Here is a 22851-nt window from a genome sequence, read left to right as displayed (position 1 = left end):
AAAATATTCTCTAATCCTGGATCAACAGCAAACTAAAATTTGCAAGTGCATCTTTGCCTTTTCCGGACTGCATCATCAGCTCAAGTTAGGTTAGAATTTGGTCTTATGCAGCAGCAGCTAGCAACAACGTAAAATACCATTAAAACCTGGTACAATATTCGATCTAACCATTTGAGCCCATTAGCTTGTGCACTATGCACTCCGTGGAGAATTATCCAAATTCAGCATACAGTCAATATTTCAAATGCTCCCTCCAGGAAACCCATACCTCATATTTAGGGAACTCCAACTTAACATATCATCTGCTCTGTCGTACACTGAATAGATTTTGTAAACTGCACTCCCTATTGGATGATAAGTGTAAATTTGCAGTCCAGTCACATGCATGGATAGTAATGCACAACTATAATAGTTTGGAGCCGGCGCTGTACCTGAAAATGACATCTCCGGTTCACTTGAAACGCCAGCTGTTAGCTTTACGATTAGGGGCTCTGCAGTTGCTGGCTGATCAATCTGCATGGAGAAATGGCGGTGTGACATTATGCAGACTGTGTGGTGCTGGGAAAGAGGACATTATTAACCAGCGAGGAGTTCGATCTTGTCGGCCGGCTATAACAAAAACTTTGGACCCTGCTGATCCACAGACAAACTGTAAATTGGTTGAGATTCCTATCGACGCATGCTAAGCTCCTCAAAGCACATTTGGGCCTTACCTAACATGCCCCTTTGCTTCTGTGTGACAGGTACAACTCGTATGTTACAGCAACATGCTTTTAAAACATGTTTAACATAGTTGCAGTTAATACGCAGAGCCGTTTAAAATTCTCTGGTTCAGCGCTTTTACGCTTTTTATATCTTTATTGTTTCTTTACCACATTGAGTAGCGCCCATTGTGAATGCTTTATTAGATGTGCATTAGGGTTAATTAGTAATTTTAACAGTTTTATCAAATGTTAACCTTTTGAGTTTTATAGAAGTTTTACTAAATGCTACCTTTTTGCACTTAAGTGACTTTCAATTCTAATATGTTTCAGTGGCACCAGGCACTTTATAAGTTACTGGAGGCCCACAGATTAGGCGCTTTCGCTCCTTTTATATCTTTCTGTTTTCTGGTTTCTGCTATATGTCCATGCCACTATACAGCTGCTAGCATTTTTTGAGAACTCTATTGAATTTTGTAATAAGCAGCTGTAATAGTATCATGCTTCTGTTGAGCAAGAAGTCAAGAGCAGAGCCAAGAAGGGATTAGTCGTTTGTATGATTTAGAGAAAATCGATCTTAACAAATGTTATGGCTGCAATTCATGCCTTTGGAGTCTATTTGTCTTGCACTGTTCAGTTGCACTTTAAAAGATTATTCAAATGAATTTCACAACTGGATTGTAGCGCGAGGTAACCAGCTCTATGTTTCTATCGGGGTCATTATACATGTAATGGTTATAATTAACTGTACATGTTCAATAAATAAATAACTAAATATAAATAATTATTTGGCTCTTTATCATGAAGTAAGGAAGAGATAAATTTGTAGTTTCTCTAGTCTGAGTACATCACATCAGCTGCAGCCTCACCGTCACCCATCAGGCAGAGGGGCTTGATAGATATTTTTTATTGAAAAATGCCAAAGAATGAACTAGAGTTACTTTAATGAAGGGAGTCCAGAAGTCTGAATAAAAAATAGAAAACTATACTGGTCATGCATTCACATGGTTTGGACAGAGACAAGGGTTCTTCTTTATGTGAATGGTCTAGAAGATCACACACATGTCCAAGGAGAAGATGTGAACATGGCACATTACATAAAAGACAAATACTTCTTTTAAAACATATCATTGAGAGCAGATTCAGAAAAAAAAACATATTTCCTGTTGGCCAGAATGCCTGAAGGAAAATAGACAAACGACTCATGGTTGAGTTCAGAGTGATGGCATAGTGGACATCTACTCTTTTGATTATGAGCCACAACTTCTGCCTGGAAGTTAAAAGTTCAAACTGCTTCGAATAGCATTAACTAATAATAGCATTAGCAATTTAATTGTAAAGGAAATGGCCTGTGGGGAACATGTGAAAAGCTTTGGCATGGAACACACATCCCAGGTGATCACAAGAGGCATGTGACATTCTAGAATGGGGCCGCTGTAGAGCACTAGAATTAAATGAGATAGAAATGTGTAGATGGGCCCTTCTTATCCATTACAAACATCTTAATGTGCTACAACTTGATATTTCCTAGAAAAGGCTTAAGGCCTAATTACGAGTCTGGCGGTCACTAGACTGCTGCGGCATTGACAGTCCGACTGTCAAATTAATAGTTTGGTGGTTGGACTGCCAAAATGCCGCTGTCTCTGCAAGGATAAGTGATCCTGATAGAATGACGGTGGTCATGGTTGTAATCAGCCACGTGGCGCTGAACTCAGTGCCGCCGTGCTCATTACAACCTTATTCTCTGCCAGCCTTTTCGTGTTGTCTGACCGCCATGAAAAGGCTGGCGGACAACAAACGCAGACGCCCCCTGCCCAGCACCCTTGCAATGCACAGAGTGCTGTGGCCTCTGGTGCTGGTGCACCCTGCGTGCGGCAGCATTGGTGCTGGCTCAATTATGAGCCGGTAACAATGCTGCCGCACCTTTCCCACTAGACTGCTCAGTGGGAAAGTTGTAATGGGGCCTGTAGGGAGACCGCCAGCACCGTGGAGCTCTCCGCGTTGGGAGTTTGGTGGATGGACGTTTCCGTCCACCAAACTCCTAATGACCCCCTCAGTCCTTTCTTTTCGAAGGGGCCACACTGACCTCACCTTGAGGACCGATGCTCATGACTCACCAGAACTGCCTTGTGCTCACCTGCCATCACAAGCACTGTGAATGGCTGTCAGTGTAAGGGCACGTTAGCACTATACAAAACTGAATAAATGAAAGGGTTCGTTTTGATGTTCGATGTATGGCATCAAATGCAGTTTCATAACTGAGGCCAGAGTGCTATGGCTTTGTTATTTATGGTATACGGTTTGTAGGAATGTGAGACTTAGGTAGCTGTTTTAAAGTATGCATCATATAAGTGTGACTTCTTGCGTGTTTTGTTATATGTATTAAAGCATCATGCACATACAGAGCGTATGTCTGATTCACAAAACAGTTTGTGTATTCAAGTGTTATGTAGGCAGTGCACAATTCCAGGCACCACTTTAGCTCCTGTCGAACCACAGTAGATATATTATACCAAAAGAAGAGGTTCCTTAAGGATAAGCTTTTGTTATGCTCCGTGAATGAGGTACAGTACCCCTGCCACACATTCTAAGAATATTGCAAGTCACTGAGGAGATCCATTACTGTATAGAGGAGCAAGGCTGAAGGCTGAGCTGCGTTATAAGGTTGTAGATCTTCTGTATGGCTGGGAGTACTTTATTCCTTATATTATATGGTCACATCATCACCTTTCCCACAAACCAATTAAAATCTTGGTTGTGCAGAGGTTGCTTTATAAGGTTGTAGATCTACTGTATGACTGGGAGTACTTTATTCCTTATATTATATGGTCACATCATCACCTTTCCCACAAACCAATTAAAATCTTGGTTGTGCATAGCTCTTTCGTTTAAAAAAAAGAGTGTATTTACAAGCCTGAAGAATAAAAATTGAATCTTTACTGCACTACAGCGAGAAAAACAGAGCAGAAGAAAGAAAAGTAACATTTCGTTTTGTTGCTTAAACAAGTGTGTTAATTATGCTCCCTGACCTTTCATCTGGGCTGCTTGCTCTAGCTGCAGCCATTGTGATGACCGGACTCAATTGTGCTAAGTTACTACAGTTGAGTTCTGCTGTCATTTTTTTATAAATTATAAAGGGTGGTTTTACACGGGGATTATAGGCTCCCATATATTCTATTTAGAGAATTATGCTAGATAATAATGTTCCTGGTGAGTCTTGCTAAAGGAGGACCTGTAAAGATTTGCAGTATCATACAGCTAATGTTTTTTTATCTTCAATTAATTAATACTTTAATGATCATTATCAGTAAAATAATTCACAGACTCACTTACTATACACAGAACGAGATACACACATATAATACAACAGATCAGTCTTTTGGTCCACAGTTCTTGGGTCATTTTAGAAAACCTTTTACTTCATTCTGTTATAACACTTTGGTATTTTTGGCATGCTATACACCACACACTAACCACATTTAAAAAGATTAGTGGCCAGGGCACTGACAGGCTTCGGTGACAACAGTCTCTATTGGTACTTTTCTATAGTTGTTGGCTTACCAAAAATTGAATTGGGATTTTTTTAGTTTGAAAAGTAATGTCTGGGTTGTGTCAGCACTTTTATGTCAACTCCAATTTTGGCACACTTTGTTAATACCTCAATGTGATGACAAACTGCCAATATTTGGATCAAAATGTTATCTGACACGGATAATGTTTCAACAGTGTATAAATATTAGGTGTGAGTTTGTCATTAACCTTTTAAGTTCTCTTTTAAGAACTGTGACTATTATTACTATTATCCGGATAGATTATTGGTCAAACCAAGGGGGAAGTAACCTAGACTTCCATGGAATCAAAGGACTAAAGTACATCTATGTGTACAAACATTGTGACATCAATAGTAATTTATTGCATTTATATATTTATTTGAACGTGTTATTCCAGACATTAAACGTATATTTCATTGGATATATTATTCTGAATGTTAAGTTTGCATTTGTCTAAATAGGTTCTCCTAATAAAAACAGTGAAGGTGATAAAGTGCAGGTAAGTGAAGGTGATATATACAGTATGTACAAAGGGTGGTTTTAAGAAAATTACGAACTTCTAGTGGCTCCTTCAGTCCAGGAAGCCCTGAAGTATCACAAGGTTTCTTTATATTTATATATTCCACTCTTAGAGATATGTTGACGTTTCGACCCCGGTGTAGAGAAGAATCAAAGAGGGGTCATCATCAGGACAGGGAAAATCCAGTCGGTAGCACCTACACTCCAGTGTAACATGACAATCTGGTGGTAAGGGTAATCTTCAAGCAATGGAAGGTGTCCCAAGGTCTGGGGGTCAACGGTCATCCAATGGATGGTATATAGTCAGAATTCCACAGAGCGCCGATCACTAATGATATCCGGGGCTCTAGTTACTTATCAGAAAAAACAAGTATATATCATTTAAGGTGCCAGGGTAGGTCGTCAGCACACTCCTGGGTCAGTTCACGATGTATTGTGTGAATAAGGATGGAGCTCCATTTGTGATCGGTGCTCTTTGGAACTATACACCATCCATTGGCATCCTGAATGATATATCCTCAGTTTTATCTGACGAATAACTAGTGCCATTCATTAGTGCTATGTCATTAGTGATCGGCGCTCTGTGAAATTCTGACTAACCTAAGAGCTCTGAACTTAGACAACATATATCTGGCCCCTATTAGGTCGTTCTGCATATTTCCCAGGAAGATAATCAGATTGTCTGCATTTAGAGCTATGCGATGGTGTGTCCCCTTTATTTGTATTCCTTCATAGGGATGATCTCCGCGTGCCATACTAGCGAATGGTTCCATGGCCAGAACGAATGACAGCGGGGACAGAGGACAACCCTGCCTGGTGCCTCTCTCCACTACATAGCTTGCTGAGATCACGCGACCAGTACGGACTCTAGCCATGGGGGTTGTGTAAAGCAATTTTACCCATAGTCTGTTCCAAGTCCCATCCTGTGCATTACATTATAAAGGAAGTTCCGTTCAAGACAATCGAAGGCCTTCTCTATGTCTACTGCCAGTATCCATGCCGCTCTTTTATCATAGGCGGGGTCACTCATTACAGCCAGTAAACGACAAACATTGGTAGCTGCGTTACGTCCTGAGATGAACCTCAACTGGTCAGGGTGGATCAATTTTGTCATATATGAAAGGAGACGCATTCCCAATATTTTACTAAGGATCTTGTAATCCAAATTCAGCATGGATAGGGGTTTATATGTTCCACAGTCAGTTGGTGGCTTACCAGGTTTGAATAAAGGTATAACTAGTGCTTCCCTGGTCGTAATTGGTAGCATGCTGTCTTCCCTTGCAGCGTTATATAGGGCAACCAGCTTCAGGGCTATGAGATCAGTATATGTTGCATAGAACTCTACAGGAAACCGGTCATTTCCTGGTGTTTTAACCCTGGCTGGGTCTTTGATGGCACCCCTAACTTCCTGGAGTGTGATATCACCTCCCAGTGCTTCTGTGTCTTCGTGCGTCATTGTTGAAATTGGTAAGGGGTCCAAGAATGTCCGAGTAGCCTCTGCTTCAGAGGAATGGTGCTTTTATATAATCGCTTACAGTATTGCAAAAAGTGGGTGTTAATGTCTTCCTGTTTATATAGCGTGTTCCCCTCCACTGTCTGTGTCTCCACTATGATTGAGCCCCTTTTAGTTGTTGGTGCTAACCATGCAAGTAGTGTCCCTGTTTTCGTTTTATCTCTCGCCACATGGGCACGGGACATATAGGGCTTGTAATCAAAGCAGCAAAGCTGTCCTACATGATTCGCAACAGTCTCTTTCAATTCCAATAGTTTTTACTGGAGTATTGGGTGCCCCGGATAATTTTTCTCTTCTTCTCTCAACTTATCTTCCACCTCTAGGGTTTCCTTCAGCAGCATTTGCCTCACCCCCACCGCTATACATCTCCCTCACAAAACTACCTTGAAGGTCTCCCATTCTATTAATGTGTTGCTAGCTGCATCAATGTTGTCAGTGAAAAAATTGTCAATATGTTGCTTCACCACAGCTTGGTTTTGTGAATCCCCCAGGAATTCAGGCTTCAGTTTCCATTTGGGGATTCAGGCATAAATGCAGCCCCATTTCATAAGTAAAGGATAGGATTATGATTCGAGATGGTGCAGGCTAGGTATTCCACTTCATACCCTAGAGCAATCATACCTGGGGTGCAGAGGAAGGTGTCTAGCCGCACATGTGGCTCATGTAAGTGGAAAAAATTTGAAAAGTTGTGCATATGAGGGTAGAACCAACCCCAGGCATCTATCAACCCCCATTGTGTCTGCCAGATTGTGAATTGCTGTGCTACTCTCATTATTGGAGAATCATGCAGTGGAGGCTGGGACAGTCTATGTGTGGTTGAGATATGCAATTGAAGTCACCCCCCCACCACAATTGGCTACATGAGGTGTTGGGTCAGCCTTTAAAAAAAAGGCCCCATGCTCCATATTAGGTGCATAAACATTAATTATAGTCAAGTCTTGTCCCTTCAGCCTTCCCTTAACTGCAACCTATCTCCCCTCTGGGTCAAATATACTTTCTGTGTGATGAAAGGTAACCCCCGCCCTTATCCAAATTAAAGTTCCTCTGGCAGAAGCTGAGTAGGTTGTGAAATATGCATCACCTCGCCACCGTCTCTGTAGAGGCCTCCCCTCTGCTGCTGTTAGATGGGTTTCCTGGAGCATCGCTATGTGTACCCCTCTCTTTTGCAAGTAGGAAAACATCTCATATCTTTTTGCCATTGTGTGCATTCCCCAAATGGTCCATGATAGAAACTTGGAAGTTTCAAGTCTAGCCATGTCCTTCCTGCAGTTTTCCATCCCCTCCTCTCCCCCATTCCCTCATGCCTCATTGATCATCCTCATGTGGCCAACAAACCACATCATTTTTAAGTAGCTGGTCCTGGCAGTGTGTGACTCAGGTTCCCCATTATAAACAAACCAGCTATAAACTACCCAACTCCCCTTCCCCAGGGCTAGGAATTCAATACCCCTCATCCAAACAGGTATTTATCAACTAGTCTCACTAGAGTGGCAGCGGGCCACCCATTCAGGCTGGTAGATAACAGTACAATTACCCCACCCGTCTTCCCCACCCAGTCTTACGATCTGCTAGGCGTTGCTGTCCCACTTGGGGCCCCCGTCTTAGGGAATTGCAGTGGGCATCTTCGAGGGCCTGAAGTTGCTTCGAGATTCATGTTGTTGCCCTGGTGGTAGGGCCTAATAAATGCCTGCTATACAGAGGTCAGAGTTCAGATAATGCAATCTTACGTCCCAGCTGTTTCCACTGGCATGGCATCCTCCGACATGTGCGTAGTGTAAGGAGTCTTAATCAGATCCCGATATTTCTCCTTCTTCTTCATCAATTGTTGGGGCTGGGCTCCAGCCACCACCACTCAATGAAGCCATCGCTTCAATTACTTTATGACTTTCTTGCATGGTTTACACCTTGGAAGGTGCAGCTCGTTTCCATTTAGTTGGAGTTCTCTGTTTTTTGGGGTTGTGTTGAGATCATCTTTGGAGGTGCGAACCTGTGTCATCTGAAGGATGGGTATCAATCCATTGCCATATTGCCTCTGTAGTGTGGAAGAATTGAGTCCCTTCCGCTGTCATCACTCGGAGGCGAGCCGGAAACATCATACCACATGTGATACCCATTTGCCTCAGTTTTGCCTTGGCCTCTCTGAACGTGGACCTCTCATTTTTGCACTTCGCGTGAGAAGTCTGGTAAAATTCGTATTGCGCTATTGTCCACTTTGCAGTCTCCTTTTTTTCCTCACTTGACCTAAAATATAGTCTTTGTCCTTGTAATGCCAAAGTCTTGCTATGACCAGCCTAAAGGGGACTCCCAGTGGAGGAGGTTGTGATGGGGGAAGGAAGGAGGCAGGCCATCTCCTGCCAGTTCCTTGCAGAGCCACCGTTCAAGATATTCCACCATATTCTTCCCTTCTGTTCGTTCCGGCAAGTCTATTGTTTGGATGTTATTGCACCTGGATCTATTTTCGGCTTCTTCTGCTCTCAGTTCCAGGCTATTTATTTTCTATTCCAGTGAGCACAGTTTTTTCAGTTGTGTCAAATAAAGTTGGCATGATCTGTGTGATGTTTTTTTCTGTTGTGAAGACCCTTTCCGCCGATCGGCGGTGATAATCTCTCAGGATGGTCATGTCAGTTGCCAACCAGTCAATTTTGCTCTCCAGTCCTTCCCGAGAGCCTGTTATGGCCTGAAGGATATCTTGGAGGGTAGGATCTCCAGTCCGTTCCTTAGTGTGTGGTTGTGGGTCCTCTTGCTGTGTCACAGGGGGATCCTCCATGGTCTACTCCTGTGTCTCAGGATCTCCCCTGATTCCAAATTTCCCCATTTTTTATTTAAATTAGTTTAATTATTTATTTTATAGCGTTTATAATTTTTTTTTTAAATAAACAAATTATTATATTTAATTTTAGTTTCTTTTTTGTCATCACATGGTGCATTGCCAAAACTGCATCCCTTAAATGGAGTTCAGTGCTGTGTCTGGTTGTAGTCTAGAAACATATAAAGCACTGATACTCTGAAAAAGCACCCTTTCACAACTCTGGTCCTCCTGAAAAAACATTGTCTGTTATGTGACCAGGCATGAGGGATTCTTGATAATGCAAGAAACTGCCTTGCACGCCAAGGCCTGCCATTTACTCTAATAGGAGCTTGGTTTTCTTATATCTCACTGTTGTGTATGGCTTCAGTAACAATTAGAGAAAATAAAAAGTTACTTACCTTCGGTAACACTTTTTCGGGTGGATACAGTAGCTACCTGTGGATTCCTCACATTATAAATTCTCCCAATGCGCCAGCATTTGACGGAAACTTTCTTCCCAACTCTTGTCGATGAAGACGTCACAATTGCACAGCTCCGCTAGCAACTCCATCTGACATCATCGTGGCAATAAGAAGTCCTCGCCGGCGTACTGACATCAGTTTCACCCTTTTTCACGTGCCTTTGAGGCGAACAGCTGAAACCCGACCTCACGAAAGCACACATATTGCAATTCAGATACAATATTAACACAACATTTATTTATGTAAAAAATAATCAAAAACATATATACATTTATAATAAAGAAGTCTTGGTATGACCAGACAGGCAAGGGGGAGGTGGGTGGGACTGTGCGGAATCCACAGGTTGCTACTGTACCCACCAGAAAAAGCCTTACCGAAGGTAAGTAACTTAATCTTCTGATGGATACAACTACCTGTGGATTCCTCACCCTATGTATAGAGTCCCAAAGCAGTACTGCACTCAGAGACGGGTGCCTGACCGGTCACACCAAGAAATCCTGCAGGACAGAACGTGCAAAATGGCCGTCCCTCCTAACTTCTGAATCCAAGCAATAATGCTTTGCGAAAGTATGGAGGGAAGCCCAAGTTGCTGCCTTGCAAATATCCATGATAGGAACACCTCTAGCCAATGCCGAAGTAGCAGACTTAGCCCTGGTAGAATGAGCTCTAATACCCTCAGGAGGAACATTCTTTGCCAATGAATAACAGATCTTTATGCAAAGAATGACCCACCTGGATATGGTTCTTTTATGGACAGCTCTGCCTTTCATCTTGCCCACATATCCAACAAAGAGTTGGTCATCCAAACGAAAGTCTTTTGTTCTGTCAACATAGAAACTGAGAGCCTTTCTCGGGTCTAAGCGATGGAGTCTTTCTTCCTCTTTTGAAGGGTCAGGAGGAGGATAGAAGGATGAAACAGTATTAGACTTCCCCACATGGAAGGGAGTAACAACCTTAGGAAGGAAAGCCGCCATGGTTCTCAGCATCACTTTGTCAGCATAGGATGATGTAAAGGGAGGTTTGACTAAGAGCCTGAAGCTCATTCACACACCTAGCAGATGTGATAGCAACAAGGAAAACTGCTTTCAAGATCAACAACCTTAAAGAACAAGAATGCATAGGTTCAAACGATGAACCCATTAAAAAAGTCAAAACCAAAGTTAAATCCCATTGAGGCATGAGAAAGGGAGTGGGAGAAAACTTATTAGTTAGGCCTTTCAAGAACCTAGCAACTATAGGTGATTTGAACAAGGAAGGTTTAATCAGGAAGGAACAGAAAGGCCGACAGTGCCAATAAGTACCCCTTGACAGTCGCAACTGCACAACCCTTCTGGGCTAAAGTAAGGGCAAACATCAGAACAACAGGCAAATGGGCTTTCAAGGGATCAATTTGTCTCTCTCCATACCAAGTCACAAATTTCACTAATTTGCCAGCATAAACAACCTTGGTGGAGTGTCACCTGGCCGATAAGATAACATCCACCACTTCTGGTGGGAGAGAAAAAGAACACAGATTGTTCTGTTCAATCTCCAGGCATGTAGGTGTAGGCTCTGGAGGTGGGGGTGTAGAACCTGCCCGTTCGACTGCGAGAGGAGGTCTGCCCTGAGAGGGAGACAGAGTGGAGGGCACAGTGAGAGTTGGAGAAGGTCTGTGTACCACACCCTTCTCGGCCAATCCGGAGCTATGAAAATTACTTGAGCCTGATCTTGGCGAATCTTCCTCAGACCCAGAGGAATCAAGGGTATGGGGGGAAACGCGTAAAGCAACTGGTCGCACCAAGAAATCTGAAACGTGTCCCCCATTGTTCCCTGCACCGGATACATCCGAAAGATGTGAAGGACCAGATCCGGATGGCGCGCCACTCATGATCACCCGAGAAATGCCAACTTAGACTGTCTGCACGTACATTGAGAACTCCGTCCAGATGGTTTGCTACTATGCAAATCCGATGGTCCTGTGCCCAGAACCAGAGCCAGTGAGCCTCTCTGCAGAGAAGGTATGACCCTACACCTCCCTGCTTGTTGATGTACCACATCGCGGTAGTGTTGTCCGTCAAGACTTGAACTGACTGACCGCAAAGGGACAGGAGGAAGGCCTTGAGAGCCAGCCCTATCGCCCGCAATTCTAACAGATTTATGTGAAACATCTGTTCCACTGGAGACCAACAACCTTTGATTTCCAGGTCCCCCAGATGAGCACCCCACCCTAGAGTGGAAGCATCCATTATGACCGTGGCCACTGGAGGTGGTAGACAAAACAGCCTTCCTTGGGAATGGTTGCCGTCCACAGCCTACCATCATAAATCCTTTGCAGCGTCTCTGGAGATCGTTATTGACTCTTCGAGATCCCCTTTGTGTTGAAACCACTGCTTGCGGAGGCACCATTGGAGAGCCTTCATGTGCCAACGTGCACGAGTGACCGACAGAATACAAGAAGTGAACAGTCCGAGCAGACATTGGACCTTGAGGACTGGAACAACCGCTCCATGTTGAAACATCAGAACCAACGCCTGAATGTCCTGGATCCGCTGAGATGGAGGATAGGTCCGATTCAATGTTATATCCAGTACTGCCCCTATAAACAGGAGGTTTTGAGAGGGCTCCAGGTGGGACTTGGGCATGTTTACCGTAAAGCCCAGACTGAACAACAACTGCGTTGTCATTTGGAGGTGATGCAGCACAAGCTCTGGGGTCTTGGCTTTGATCAGCCAATCATCCAGGTAAGGGAATACCGATATTCCCTTCCTTCTGAGATTTGCTCCAACCACTGCCATCACCTTCGTAAGGACTCGAGGTGCAGAAGTAAAACCAAAACCACAAACTGGTAGTGTAGTGACCCCACCACAAACCGGAGATACTTCCTGTGTGACTTGAGAATGGGGATATGAAAATAAGCATCCTGCAAGTCTACATACACCATCCAATCCTCTTTGTTCAATGCCAGGAGCACCTGTGCTAGAGTCAGCATCTTGAATTTCTCCTGTTTGAGAAACCAATTCAAAATCCTCAGATCCAGGATAGGCCTCAATCGACCATCCTTCTTGAGAATCAGGAAATATCTTGAATAGCAACCCTGACCCCTTTCCTGCTCTGGAACCAACTCCACTGCACCTTTTGATAAAAGGACTCGAACCTCGTGCTGCACTAACAGGAGGTGATCTTCTGAACAAAATAAAGGATGGGGAGGGATGGAAGGGGGAAACTCCCGAAAGGGAAGGGCACACCCTTTCCCCACAATATTTAGTACCCAGGAGTCCGATGTGACTAACTCCCACTCGTGGAGAAAATGAAATAACCTTCCCACTACGGAAGAAGCATGACTTAAAATGGATGGAAAACTAGGGCTGCTTTCCTTCTTGTGCTCCCCCAGAGGAAGAGGATGAGACAGGGTGCTGCTGAGTGGCTCCTCATGTCCTAACCTTCCCCTGCCCTCTTTAGGACCTATATGGAAGGTTGACAGACTGTTGAGTCGTGGATTGAGGTCTTCCATGGTAAGCGTCTCCACGGCCAAACCCCCTAAACCTCCAAAAGGATCTGAAAAGAGTAGATGTGGAAGCTTGCAGACCCAAAGACTACGCTGTGGCCCTACTATCTTTGAAGCCCTCTAAGTCAGAGTCTGCTTTGGCCGCAAATAACTTTTAAACCATTGAAAGGGAGCTCCAATAAAGTTGTCTGGACATCTGTCGAAGACCCTAAACACGCATGTCTCCTGGTGGCGACCGAAGTACCCATCGTCCTGGCAACTGAGTCTGTAGTATCAAGACCAGACTGGATGATCTGTTTGGCTACCACTTGGCTGTCCAACAGGAGCTCGTCGAACTGCCCCTGCATATCCTGCGGCAAGTTAGGCACTACAGCTCTAGCCGTGTCCATCAGGGTGTGCACATAAATACCCAACACACAGGTAGCCTTGACTGATTTCAGGGACAGACTGCAAGATGGGAAAGTCTTCTTAGCCGTTTGCTCCATCCACTTGGACTCCCTGTCTGATGGAGTGACAGGAAAAGAGCCAGGTGCAGAACGAACCGAACAAGAGGACTGGACCACCAAACTCTCAGGAGTTGGATGCTGTGACAAAAATCCTGGATGCCCAGGAACAGCCCTGTACCTCCTCACAACAGTTCTGGACACAGCTGGCGATGTAACAGGCTTTCTCCAGACCTCTAAAATAGGCTCTGTAAGAGCATCATTGAAAGGGAGCAAGGGCTCCGCTGAAGTGGAGGAAGGATGTAAGACTTCAGTCAAAATGTTTTTTTTAACTCCAGCAGCTGGCAAAGGAAGCTCCAAAAAATCTGCAGCCTTCTTTATAACAGAATGGATGGAAGCCGCATCTTCCATAAATTCTCCCGGGGAGGAAAGATCCCACTCAGGGGAAGTGTCCAGCCCACTAGCTGAGTCCAGGCACTGAAATTCTCCCAAGGGCTCAGCACTCTCTCCTTCCTCCAATAGCTGTCTCTGGTACTCTTGCTCTTCCAAGAGCCTGAGCACTCTCCTCCATGACCTCAACCTGGCCTCCAACCTCGGCATCAACAGAGAGTTAGCCGACGTTGATGCCACTGGCTTCAAAACAGAAGGACGTGATAAGGGAGAAGAAGGTCCGTCCCGACCAGGACCCATGCGGCGCTGGAGTTGACTCCATCTGTGCCGTCGGCATATGAGGTGCTGTCATCAGTGCTGTCGGCCCATAAGGCGATGTCATCGGAGCCAAACCAGCACCCTCAGCCTGTTAAAAAGGCACAAACAGAGCTGACTTGTATGGAGCCAGAGAGCCCAAGGAGAATGCCAAAGGACCCATGGGACCAGTCGGTGCACCATCAGGGGACATAGCCTTACTGAAAATACTGAACATGGCATTCAGAAAATCTGCCGTATCCGCTCCCAGAGTCGGAACGCAGGAAACCGTTGATCTTCATGCGGCGCATGGGTCGGATCCGTAACCTGTGCCACCAACTCCTGAACCCCAGGCAAAAAGTGAGGACTCGCTGGGGACTCAACCACCTCGATGAGCGATGGCGTGGGAGAAGCCTGAGGACTTTGAGGCTGGGGAGTCACAGTAGGACTAACCTCCCACACCGTACAATGCCATCTAGATTGAGACCGAGACCGATCTCTAGAAGAAAGACATCGAGAGTAGTGCCGGCACCACTTCTTGTGAGACCTCAACGACTTATGGGATGACGAGTCCCTAGTCTTGGACCTTCTGTGACTTCTGTGTCCTTTTTTAGCCTTAGCTAAAAAGAGCTTAGCTTCTCTTTCCTTCAGCGCCTTTGGATTCATCCTTTGGCAGGACACGCACTCTTCTACGTCGTAGTCCAAACTGAGACACCATAAACAGTCATTGTGAGGGTACGTGACAGACATACGACCCCGCACTCACGACAAGGTTTAAACCCTTACTTCTTAGGAGAAGACATTAGAACAGGTACAATAAGACACCTTCGAAACAGTAGCTTGTCGAGAGCTAGGAGAAAAACGTTGAAGGCGTGGAAAAAAGGGAACTGACGCCAGCACGTCAGCAAGGACTTTGTATTGCCACGATGACATCAGACGGAGTCGTGAGCGGAACCGTGCCATTGTGACGTCCTCGTCGACGCGAAGAGCTGGGAAGAAAGTATCCGCTGAATGCTGGTGCGTTGGGAGAATTCATAAGGTGAGGAATCCACAGGTAGTTGTATACATCAGAAAGAGCACTTTGTTGAGGGCATGCCTGATCCCAGTACACCAGTTAGCCTGTGGAAAATGACAGGGGTACACATGCCATTCTGGCTTCTGGCTCATGCTGGATTCTGCTGGCTACCTGAAGCCAATGAAGGTCTTGTAACATTTGGGTTCAATGCGCTCAGCGTCCTCTGCAGATTAAGCATGCAGGTTGTTGAGCAATGGTAGTTCTTAATGTGCTTAATTGCAAAATAAGTACAGCATATTTAAAGTTTTCTTCATTAAACAAGGGCTCAAATAGGAACATTGCACTCTTGTGCCCTTATTATTAGTGCCCCAGTGTAGGTGTTATTTATCACACCCAATAAAAGCGCATTCCCTAGGGTCCATTATTTAACGGATAATTCATAATTCAATACATTGTGCTTATTAAGAGGGTTTTTTGTAGAATAACTTGTGAATTTTTGATGCTTACAACAAAAAATATGCATATCACTGTAAACGCTGTAGTTGTTCCTCTGTTAAATTGTGGAAGTTATGACCTCTTTAAATGTAATGAAGGATGCAGACTTTATTGCACCCGGTAAACTCCCCACAACTTGGAATCCAATCCCAGCGGGCACAGAGTTTTGTGCTGAGGTTGAAACTATTCTTGTCACTTATAACTGGAGCTTAGAAATGGCAAATGTATAACAGCCACAGCAAGCTTCAGTTAAAACTTCGTACTTGTATAGCGCACTACTCATCCGTTAGGGTCTCAAGGCGCTGTACGCATACCGCTGTGGAACCCCTCCTGGCTTTTCCCTGTGAGGTGCCCACTCCTGGGCAACCTCCAAGGTGAAGCCAGGCATCCCAGCACTGTTGGGGCCGTTGTGGAGATTAAGCAAGCTATTGCCCAGAATTACAGAGTGGGACCCATGAATTAGATTAGGCACTGATGCGAGAATTATCAGGTCTGAGGAAATTGAGCCCAAGACCTGCCAAGGTGGGAATTGAACCCTGGTCCCAGGCCAGATTTCTGCATCAGGGTCTGCTGCTCTAACCATTGAGCCACACTTCTCCAAATCAGAAGACTGCAGCCCAGACAATGCTAGGTAGAGAAGTAGCCCAGGGTGTTTAGCCATGGTCTTCAGTTTAGAGGATGGTACCCAGAGGCAGTAGTACCAATGGAGAACCAATCTTGTCGGTGGAATGACAACAGATTTTGTTTTCTTGGAGTGCCTTACTTTACCCACTCTCCTAGTCTTGTGTTCAACTCAATGAAGTTGCACCATTTTTGTCTAGTTCTGTAGATATTCGTAATACACAAAGACGAGCAATCATGAACATCTGCATCAGTGCGATGCCTGGTAGCAATCATGGAAAGCACGCAGAGTAAATCACACAGGTAAATACTAAGTGAGCATGGAACCCCGATACAGGATAGAAATCCCTTGTGTCCAAATCCACGTCTGGGAAACATTCAAGCCAATGCGAGTCCGATTGCTGCCATGCATTGCACTGACACAGATGTTTGTGAGTGCTCGTCTTTGTGTAATATGAATATCTACATTGATACATGACCTTCATATTGGGAACACTCCTAAAGGATATAGGTTCTTGAACGAACTAAAGAAGCCCTGAGGAAGTCTTGGGTAAAAACAAAACACGTTTTGAACTAAACAACACATTTTCAACATTTGTATTTTTCCTCCGCAAACTACATTGGACATGTTATGATCGCACGTTTATTGTCAAATCTGATTCTTTTCAAGAAAAAGCTACTTTTTTATGCTTAATAAATCAGTGTTTTTGATATTGTTTCTGCTGCCGTTTTTGTAATAGTTTCAGTTTACTAGTGGTAGGCCTGTCTCTCCAGAAGGTATAGATACAGTGAGAAAGGGATAAAGTCCTGAATTTGTTGTTGCACATGATTCTTAATTGAGTCTCACTCACTAGTGTCTCCTACGTCAGGCAGCAAACCACTTAACATAAAGCCATAGACCAAACACACAAAAATGGAAGCAACAAAGAAGAGAGGCATTAAGGCAGAGCGCTGGTAGGGTAAACATAATTTCCAAGAATATGGGATCTGAGTTTGGTTATTATACTGCAGATATAGAGTGGAAACTCGAGATGTGGGTCTCTGTTCTGTGGCCTTTGTAGGATTCTGACATTCCTGTTTTTGCTTGTTCTACACAGTCTGGTGACACACAATACTTTCCATTGTAAAACAAAAAAAACAAAAGTTCTAATGAAATAAAGTGTCGGGGTTTCCTTCCTATTATTACAAACGGTTATATATGAGCATGTGCAATGTTTATGGCAGCATACCAGTTGGAGCAATTTAAAATATTGCAAAACTGGGATTTTATAGCCTCTGCCACTATATAGCCTACTAATGAAGCTTAGGGCAGTAATAAATCTATAAAACCAAACAGAAAGAAAAACTTGGTCAGGTGCACATGACACGATATGACAATGTAAGTAGGGTACCCAACTTCAAGGCAATTAGTCAATAAATCCTTTCACTACTGAATAGTATAAGTACACTTATTAAGCTATTACCACATATTGGGATGTACTTTACAGTAGTATTGGAGGTTCCTAGATATTAGGTCCATAGATAAATCAAAGTTTATTCAAACATAACAATTTCTCGATCAGTTATTATCTTGTAGAAAGGACAATCTCACATTTGAAAGTCTTTAGTAGACGTTTCATTGGTAATTCCAAGTTAAAAAGTTTGCTTCAAATGTAATCATAATTTCATAAATTCGTAATTAAACTTAGATTCCATCATGAAAACAGCCAACACGTGTTTTGCTGTAGAATCAGGGTCACATTTTGTAAATCAGCAGTTATCGCCTTTCAAAGCCAACAGGAATATTAACGGGACATGAATTCAATGATTCATAATAGCGTATGAATGTGAATATCCCATTAGTTCTTCCTGACCAAACTTTGTGGTCAATCCCATGATAAGGATTCTTCCTACTTGGCAGCATCACATCCTTATTGCTACACCACAAGGATCAATACTCAAGTTCTTGCCAGTTTTCAAACTACACGGAGAAGGTAAATGGTGCAGGAGGTAGTTTATTTTGTTGGTCACCTAAACTCAGCTATTTTTCCTTTTACGTTACTACGTACTATACAACGAGCACTGTGGAAGGCGTATAGCTTAGTGTAAAGGGCACAATGAAACTCTTATGACATCTTAGTGACTAAGTGACCTTTTCAGGGTCGACCCCTCCATTATGGTGGAGGAACGTCGTCCCGCTGCTGAAAGGCATTTATTATAATTTTATTTTTCACTAGCCAGTCCGCCAGTCTAGGGCGGGGCTATCCTCTGCGTCAGCAGCAGGGAAGATGAGTGGTAGGTGCTCTCCAAGTGCTAATGTTGTTTTGGCCTGCCATCTTAGTCTGGCCAACCTGACATATGGACTTAGAACTCTCCACCTGGGCTGCGTAGCACAGCCAAATGGAGAACCAGTGCAGGCTCCCAGTCCCCAACTGAGCAGCTTTTCAGCCCACTCAGACCAATCCTGGTGCTTCTTTCATGCTGGGGAACAGCATCAGAGAAGCATCTGGTTTGGGTGGAGGTGGGAGCAAGCAGAGAAGCACAGATGTGGCGAGGAACACCAAGGCGGCGTGCAGCAGGTAAGTGGTTTTATTATTTTTGTTATTATTCCCGACGCTCCCCCCACGGTTCCACTACCACAAGCTGCCCCACGAGCATTATTTCCAGCAGCGGCTGCTGGACCTTCAACAACTTGAGCCTGTGGTGCAAGGTGCAAGGCCTGTCTATGTATCCAAGTACACTACTGGGCAATCCAACATAAGTACATTTTCTCTAGAGTAGTTATTTTCATTCTATTTTCACTTGTAAGGGCCAGTAAAATAACCTCTCATTACCTTGTGGTGTGGTCTTTCCTGAGGCCTTTAGCTTTCTCTCAGTATTGAGCTACAGCTTCTGTCTCATACCATTTAAAGGCTGACCCCGAGTCATTGCTTAACTGTGGATGGACTGCACTCAACACTTTTCTCTGTGTTTCTTGATTTCTGTCTTATGCAGGTACGAGACAAGAAGCTGCTTAATGATCGGAACGGCGCCATTGAGGATGCCAAGACCGCTCGTCTCTTCAACATCACCAGCTCTGCCCTGGCCACCCTCTGCATCATTATCATCTTCATCTACCTGCGGTATCCTCCTGCAGAGTACTAGAATACTAGTTGCTACTAGTTGCTGGTAGACAAGGCCCACCACACCCAAAAAGAGACAAATATGGTGGCGGTGTCAGCACACAACAGCTGTCTTCCAATTCCAGTGCCAGGAAACGATGAGAGCAGTCTTGATTCCACTTGAGGATACATCGAAACTAGTCTGGAAGGATGAGAAGTTCACTTAAAAATCTGCCCTTCTGCAACCAGGTTTCAGTGGGTGCTCTGCTAAACACCCTGATTACAGAAAAAGGATGCAACAGCCCCTGATCATAATGGGATATTGAAAAGGTACAGTGCCTTTGAGTTGGAATGACCCAGCACACAATGGAGACAGATCTTCACCCCTGCTTTGTCTTTATAGGTTGTATTTACAGAAGACGTCATCTTTTTATTGTTTCCCTGCTTTCTGTGTCTCCAAGTGGTTCTCCTCATGTCTCCCATGCTTCCCAGTCTGGTGTCATTTGGACGGAAGTGCCTCTGCCACCAGTCCTAACCGGTTTCCTACCTCACTGCAGCTCCTATGGGTTACACCTTTCAGTAGCCATCCCTCATCCTCCTCAAACATCTCCCCAACCGCTAAATGTGTGTAAAAGAATATCAGCAGGAGATAGTTTTTAACAGATGCGATGCCTTTCATTGCGGTTAAGGTAAAAGAACCACTTTGGCATAGTTTCAAAGTAAAATTGAAACCACAAGTATGACGAGTTTAAGGGGTTGCCACCAAACTCAGTGAGAGCAGGAAGAATATAGTAAAACATTGTTAGGACCTGAATATGGTTTCTCTCTGTAGTTGTGGTAGATTACTCTCATCCATCACGGCATTGTAGGGTTCTCCACCACAGAGGTTATTAGTGCTGTCAATTAAAACACTTTGGTTGGGTAATCCTGGCGAACATTCTGCCAGTGCCATGTCAAATGATCAGATATCCATCTCTAACTGTGGGCATTGGAAATGCATCTTCAACGTGTGAATTACATTGCCAATACCTGCATACTTAGACGCCATCCTAAGCACTGAAATGTTTCCCAGAATTATAGGTTCACCAAAATTACTGTTACCGTAAAGTCCACCACCAAACGATGGCAGGCTTTCCTGGATGTAAATCCCTTACATAGTGTTGTCAGTCACCCTTGACTGGTAGCCGAGGTTGATTCAATATCATTTCTTTTGAATTTACATAGGCACATTTGTAGAATAGATGGCGGGCCAGGGGTATCTTCACAGCACGACGTCCAAAGTCAAAACGGGATGTCAATACTGCTGCATATATATAGAGGTTTGTCTTTTGGTAGGCTTACGTTATTTAGAAGTTGTACTATGATATCAAAATTATGCTAAACTGGTATGAATGGTGGTAAGCAAATATTAGTTATCTCAGCATTGCGCTCGTTTTTTATTTACCCAGGCCCAAACCTTTCACCACAATATGGCACTGTGACTTCAACTTGACTTTGTTCAGGTAGATTAAGTGTATCAAATGTTTTCAGTTACCCAAACGTGGTGAAATTCTTGCTCTTCGGACAAGGCTCTTCTTATCTGCCAAGATTTAGGGAACCCCAGGCGAAATAGACTATTTAGGGTAGAAAGGCCATTTTCTGTATACAAAGATCATGCTTAAATATATTTCCATGTTGTATCTAAACACTGTGATGGTGAGTTTTGGAACTCATAACCAATTTAGTCGAGCCTCCAAATCAGGATTTCAAGTTTTAAATGGTTGCTGTGGTTTGCAGTTCAACCATTTCATTGTCAGAGCAGTTCTATTATAAATTGCAGCGAATGCAGAATTGAGACTCTCATTTTTATATGCATCTTCTATATTGTCATAAAGATGAAAAACCTTTCCTCTGATTTCTCCAAGCCATGCTGGCTTCTTCCACTGTAATGGAGTATTTCCGAGTGGTGCAGGAGGAAGGTTGTGATTTTATTAAGAACGAAACGAAGCAAACAGTCTGCAAACTCTTCCATTCCTTCTAACAACAGCAAAGGAATGTCATGGTGTGAAAATCCAGAGACGCTTCCCATCTCCCACTGAACCTTGTCAGTCATGAGACCAACAGCTGTGACAACCAGAGACCGCTGGAAGTTTTCTGTGTTGTTGGAGACCTGTCACCCAAGAGGAAAATGCCAATTGTTTCTGTACAGTTTTGCTTCCTCTGTATCTCAGCTGATGGAATCTATCTTCTATCGGGAAGGACAAATGCAAAACTATTGTGATTAAACAAGGTGGGAAGAATGAGAAATGGAATGAATTCGGTAGCGATTATTGTATATTCACTGTGTCACTAGTAATGAATTTGCTTCTGGGGACTCTTGAAAAATCCTTATTTTAAGGCGTCTCATGGAGGCCATTTTAATGTGCATGTTGAAGGCCTAAACTGATTACCCAACATGGGAAAAAGGAAACAAGCTAAACCCACTGATGCTCAGGCCTGTTAATATTGAAGGTGGAGGCCCATCCTGGTCTGTTCAAACCCTATTAAACCCTTATCACTGACAACTGCAATGCTTCTAGCTGCCCATTGCACTGAATGAGAACCCGTCCTGAAGTACGGGACATGTTTAAGCTAACAAGCTGGACCCACTGGATGCATACCGTGTAAACCATTGCAAACCTTCCTGATGTTTGATATCCTGTCATGATAGAACAACAACAGTGGCTCTTTGGACCAAACTGGAAGTAAAAATTATATTCAAAGGCTCTGTGTTCTTGATCACCTGCATTGGGACCCCTTCCTCTCAAACCATCAGAGAAGAAAGTTCCAGAGTTACTAACTTTAAAGGTGTGCAAAATGATACAGAGGTCATCATCAAAGAAAGGACGCTCAAAGTCAGTGAGCATTTCCCAACAACCTTTAACATATTCCACAATCAAGTCCACATTTCAAAGAGAAGAACATTTCAGTGTGGAGGGCCCCTTTTACAAGGCTTCAACAAGAAACACCTCATTGGATGTGTTCTACAAAAATGTCACCCGTCAGGCAAATGCTTGCAAAAGTGGCTGAATTATATTTATTGCTGATTCGTTAAGAGAGGCTTTCAGGGAACTCTCAAACAAGTCCAAATGCCACTTGTTGCACTAGCCAGACACTTAGAATAGGGTTCAAAGTAAATTCTGTCGTTCTTTGGGGGCAAGAATAGCTAATTCACTCAGCAAATTCTGCCAGAATGCCAGTGATCTGCCAGGACTTCATGGATTCGGCCATACATTCAGTGTGAAACCTTAAGGATGTTCAGTTGGTGAGTCTGATCATGTGTCCCAAGAGGGGCACCTGCATGTCAAGAGATGCTGGCAAGTCAGGAGGCAGTGAATCAGTAAAACGTACCTGGTCGAGTCATACTGGTGCCAAAAAACACTAAAGATACCTGTTTATGCACCACTCTCCAATTATAGTGAATGAAGGAAAAGTGTACAATTTACCTCAACTTTAA

At 43.8% G+C, this 22851-nt stretch overlaps 1 protein-coding gene across 1 annotated transcript in view; it reads left to right on the top strand.

The window, feature by feature from the left end:
• IFITM10 (interferon induced transmembrane protein 10) overlaps positions 1 to 19538 on the top strand; it is a 95853-nt gene extending 76315 nt beyond the window's left edge. Inside the window, exon 3 of the mRNA XM_069223159.1 lies at positions 19270 to 19538. Coding sequence (XP_069079260.1) covers positions 19270 to 19419 — 150 coding nt within the window. The 3' untranslated portion in view covers positions 19420 to 19538. The remainder of the gene's footprint in view (positions 1 to 19269) is intronic.
• Positions 19539 to 22851: the final 3313 nt, after the last annotated feature.

Source organism: Pleurodeles waltl, chromosome 3_1, assembly GCF_031143425.1.
Source record: "Pleurodeles waltl isolate 20211129_DDA chromosome 3_1, aPleWal1.hap1.20221129, whole genome shotgun sequence".
Classification (NCBI taxonomy): domain Eukaryota; kingdom Metazoa; phylum Chordata; class Amphibia; order Caudata; family Salamandridae; genus Pleurodeles; species Pleurodeles waltl.
The sequence above is the reverse complement of the archived record's forward strand: the minus strand, read 5'-3'. Positions and strand labels throughout refer to the sequence as shown.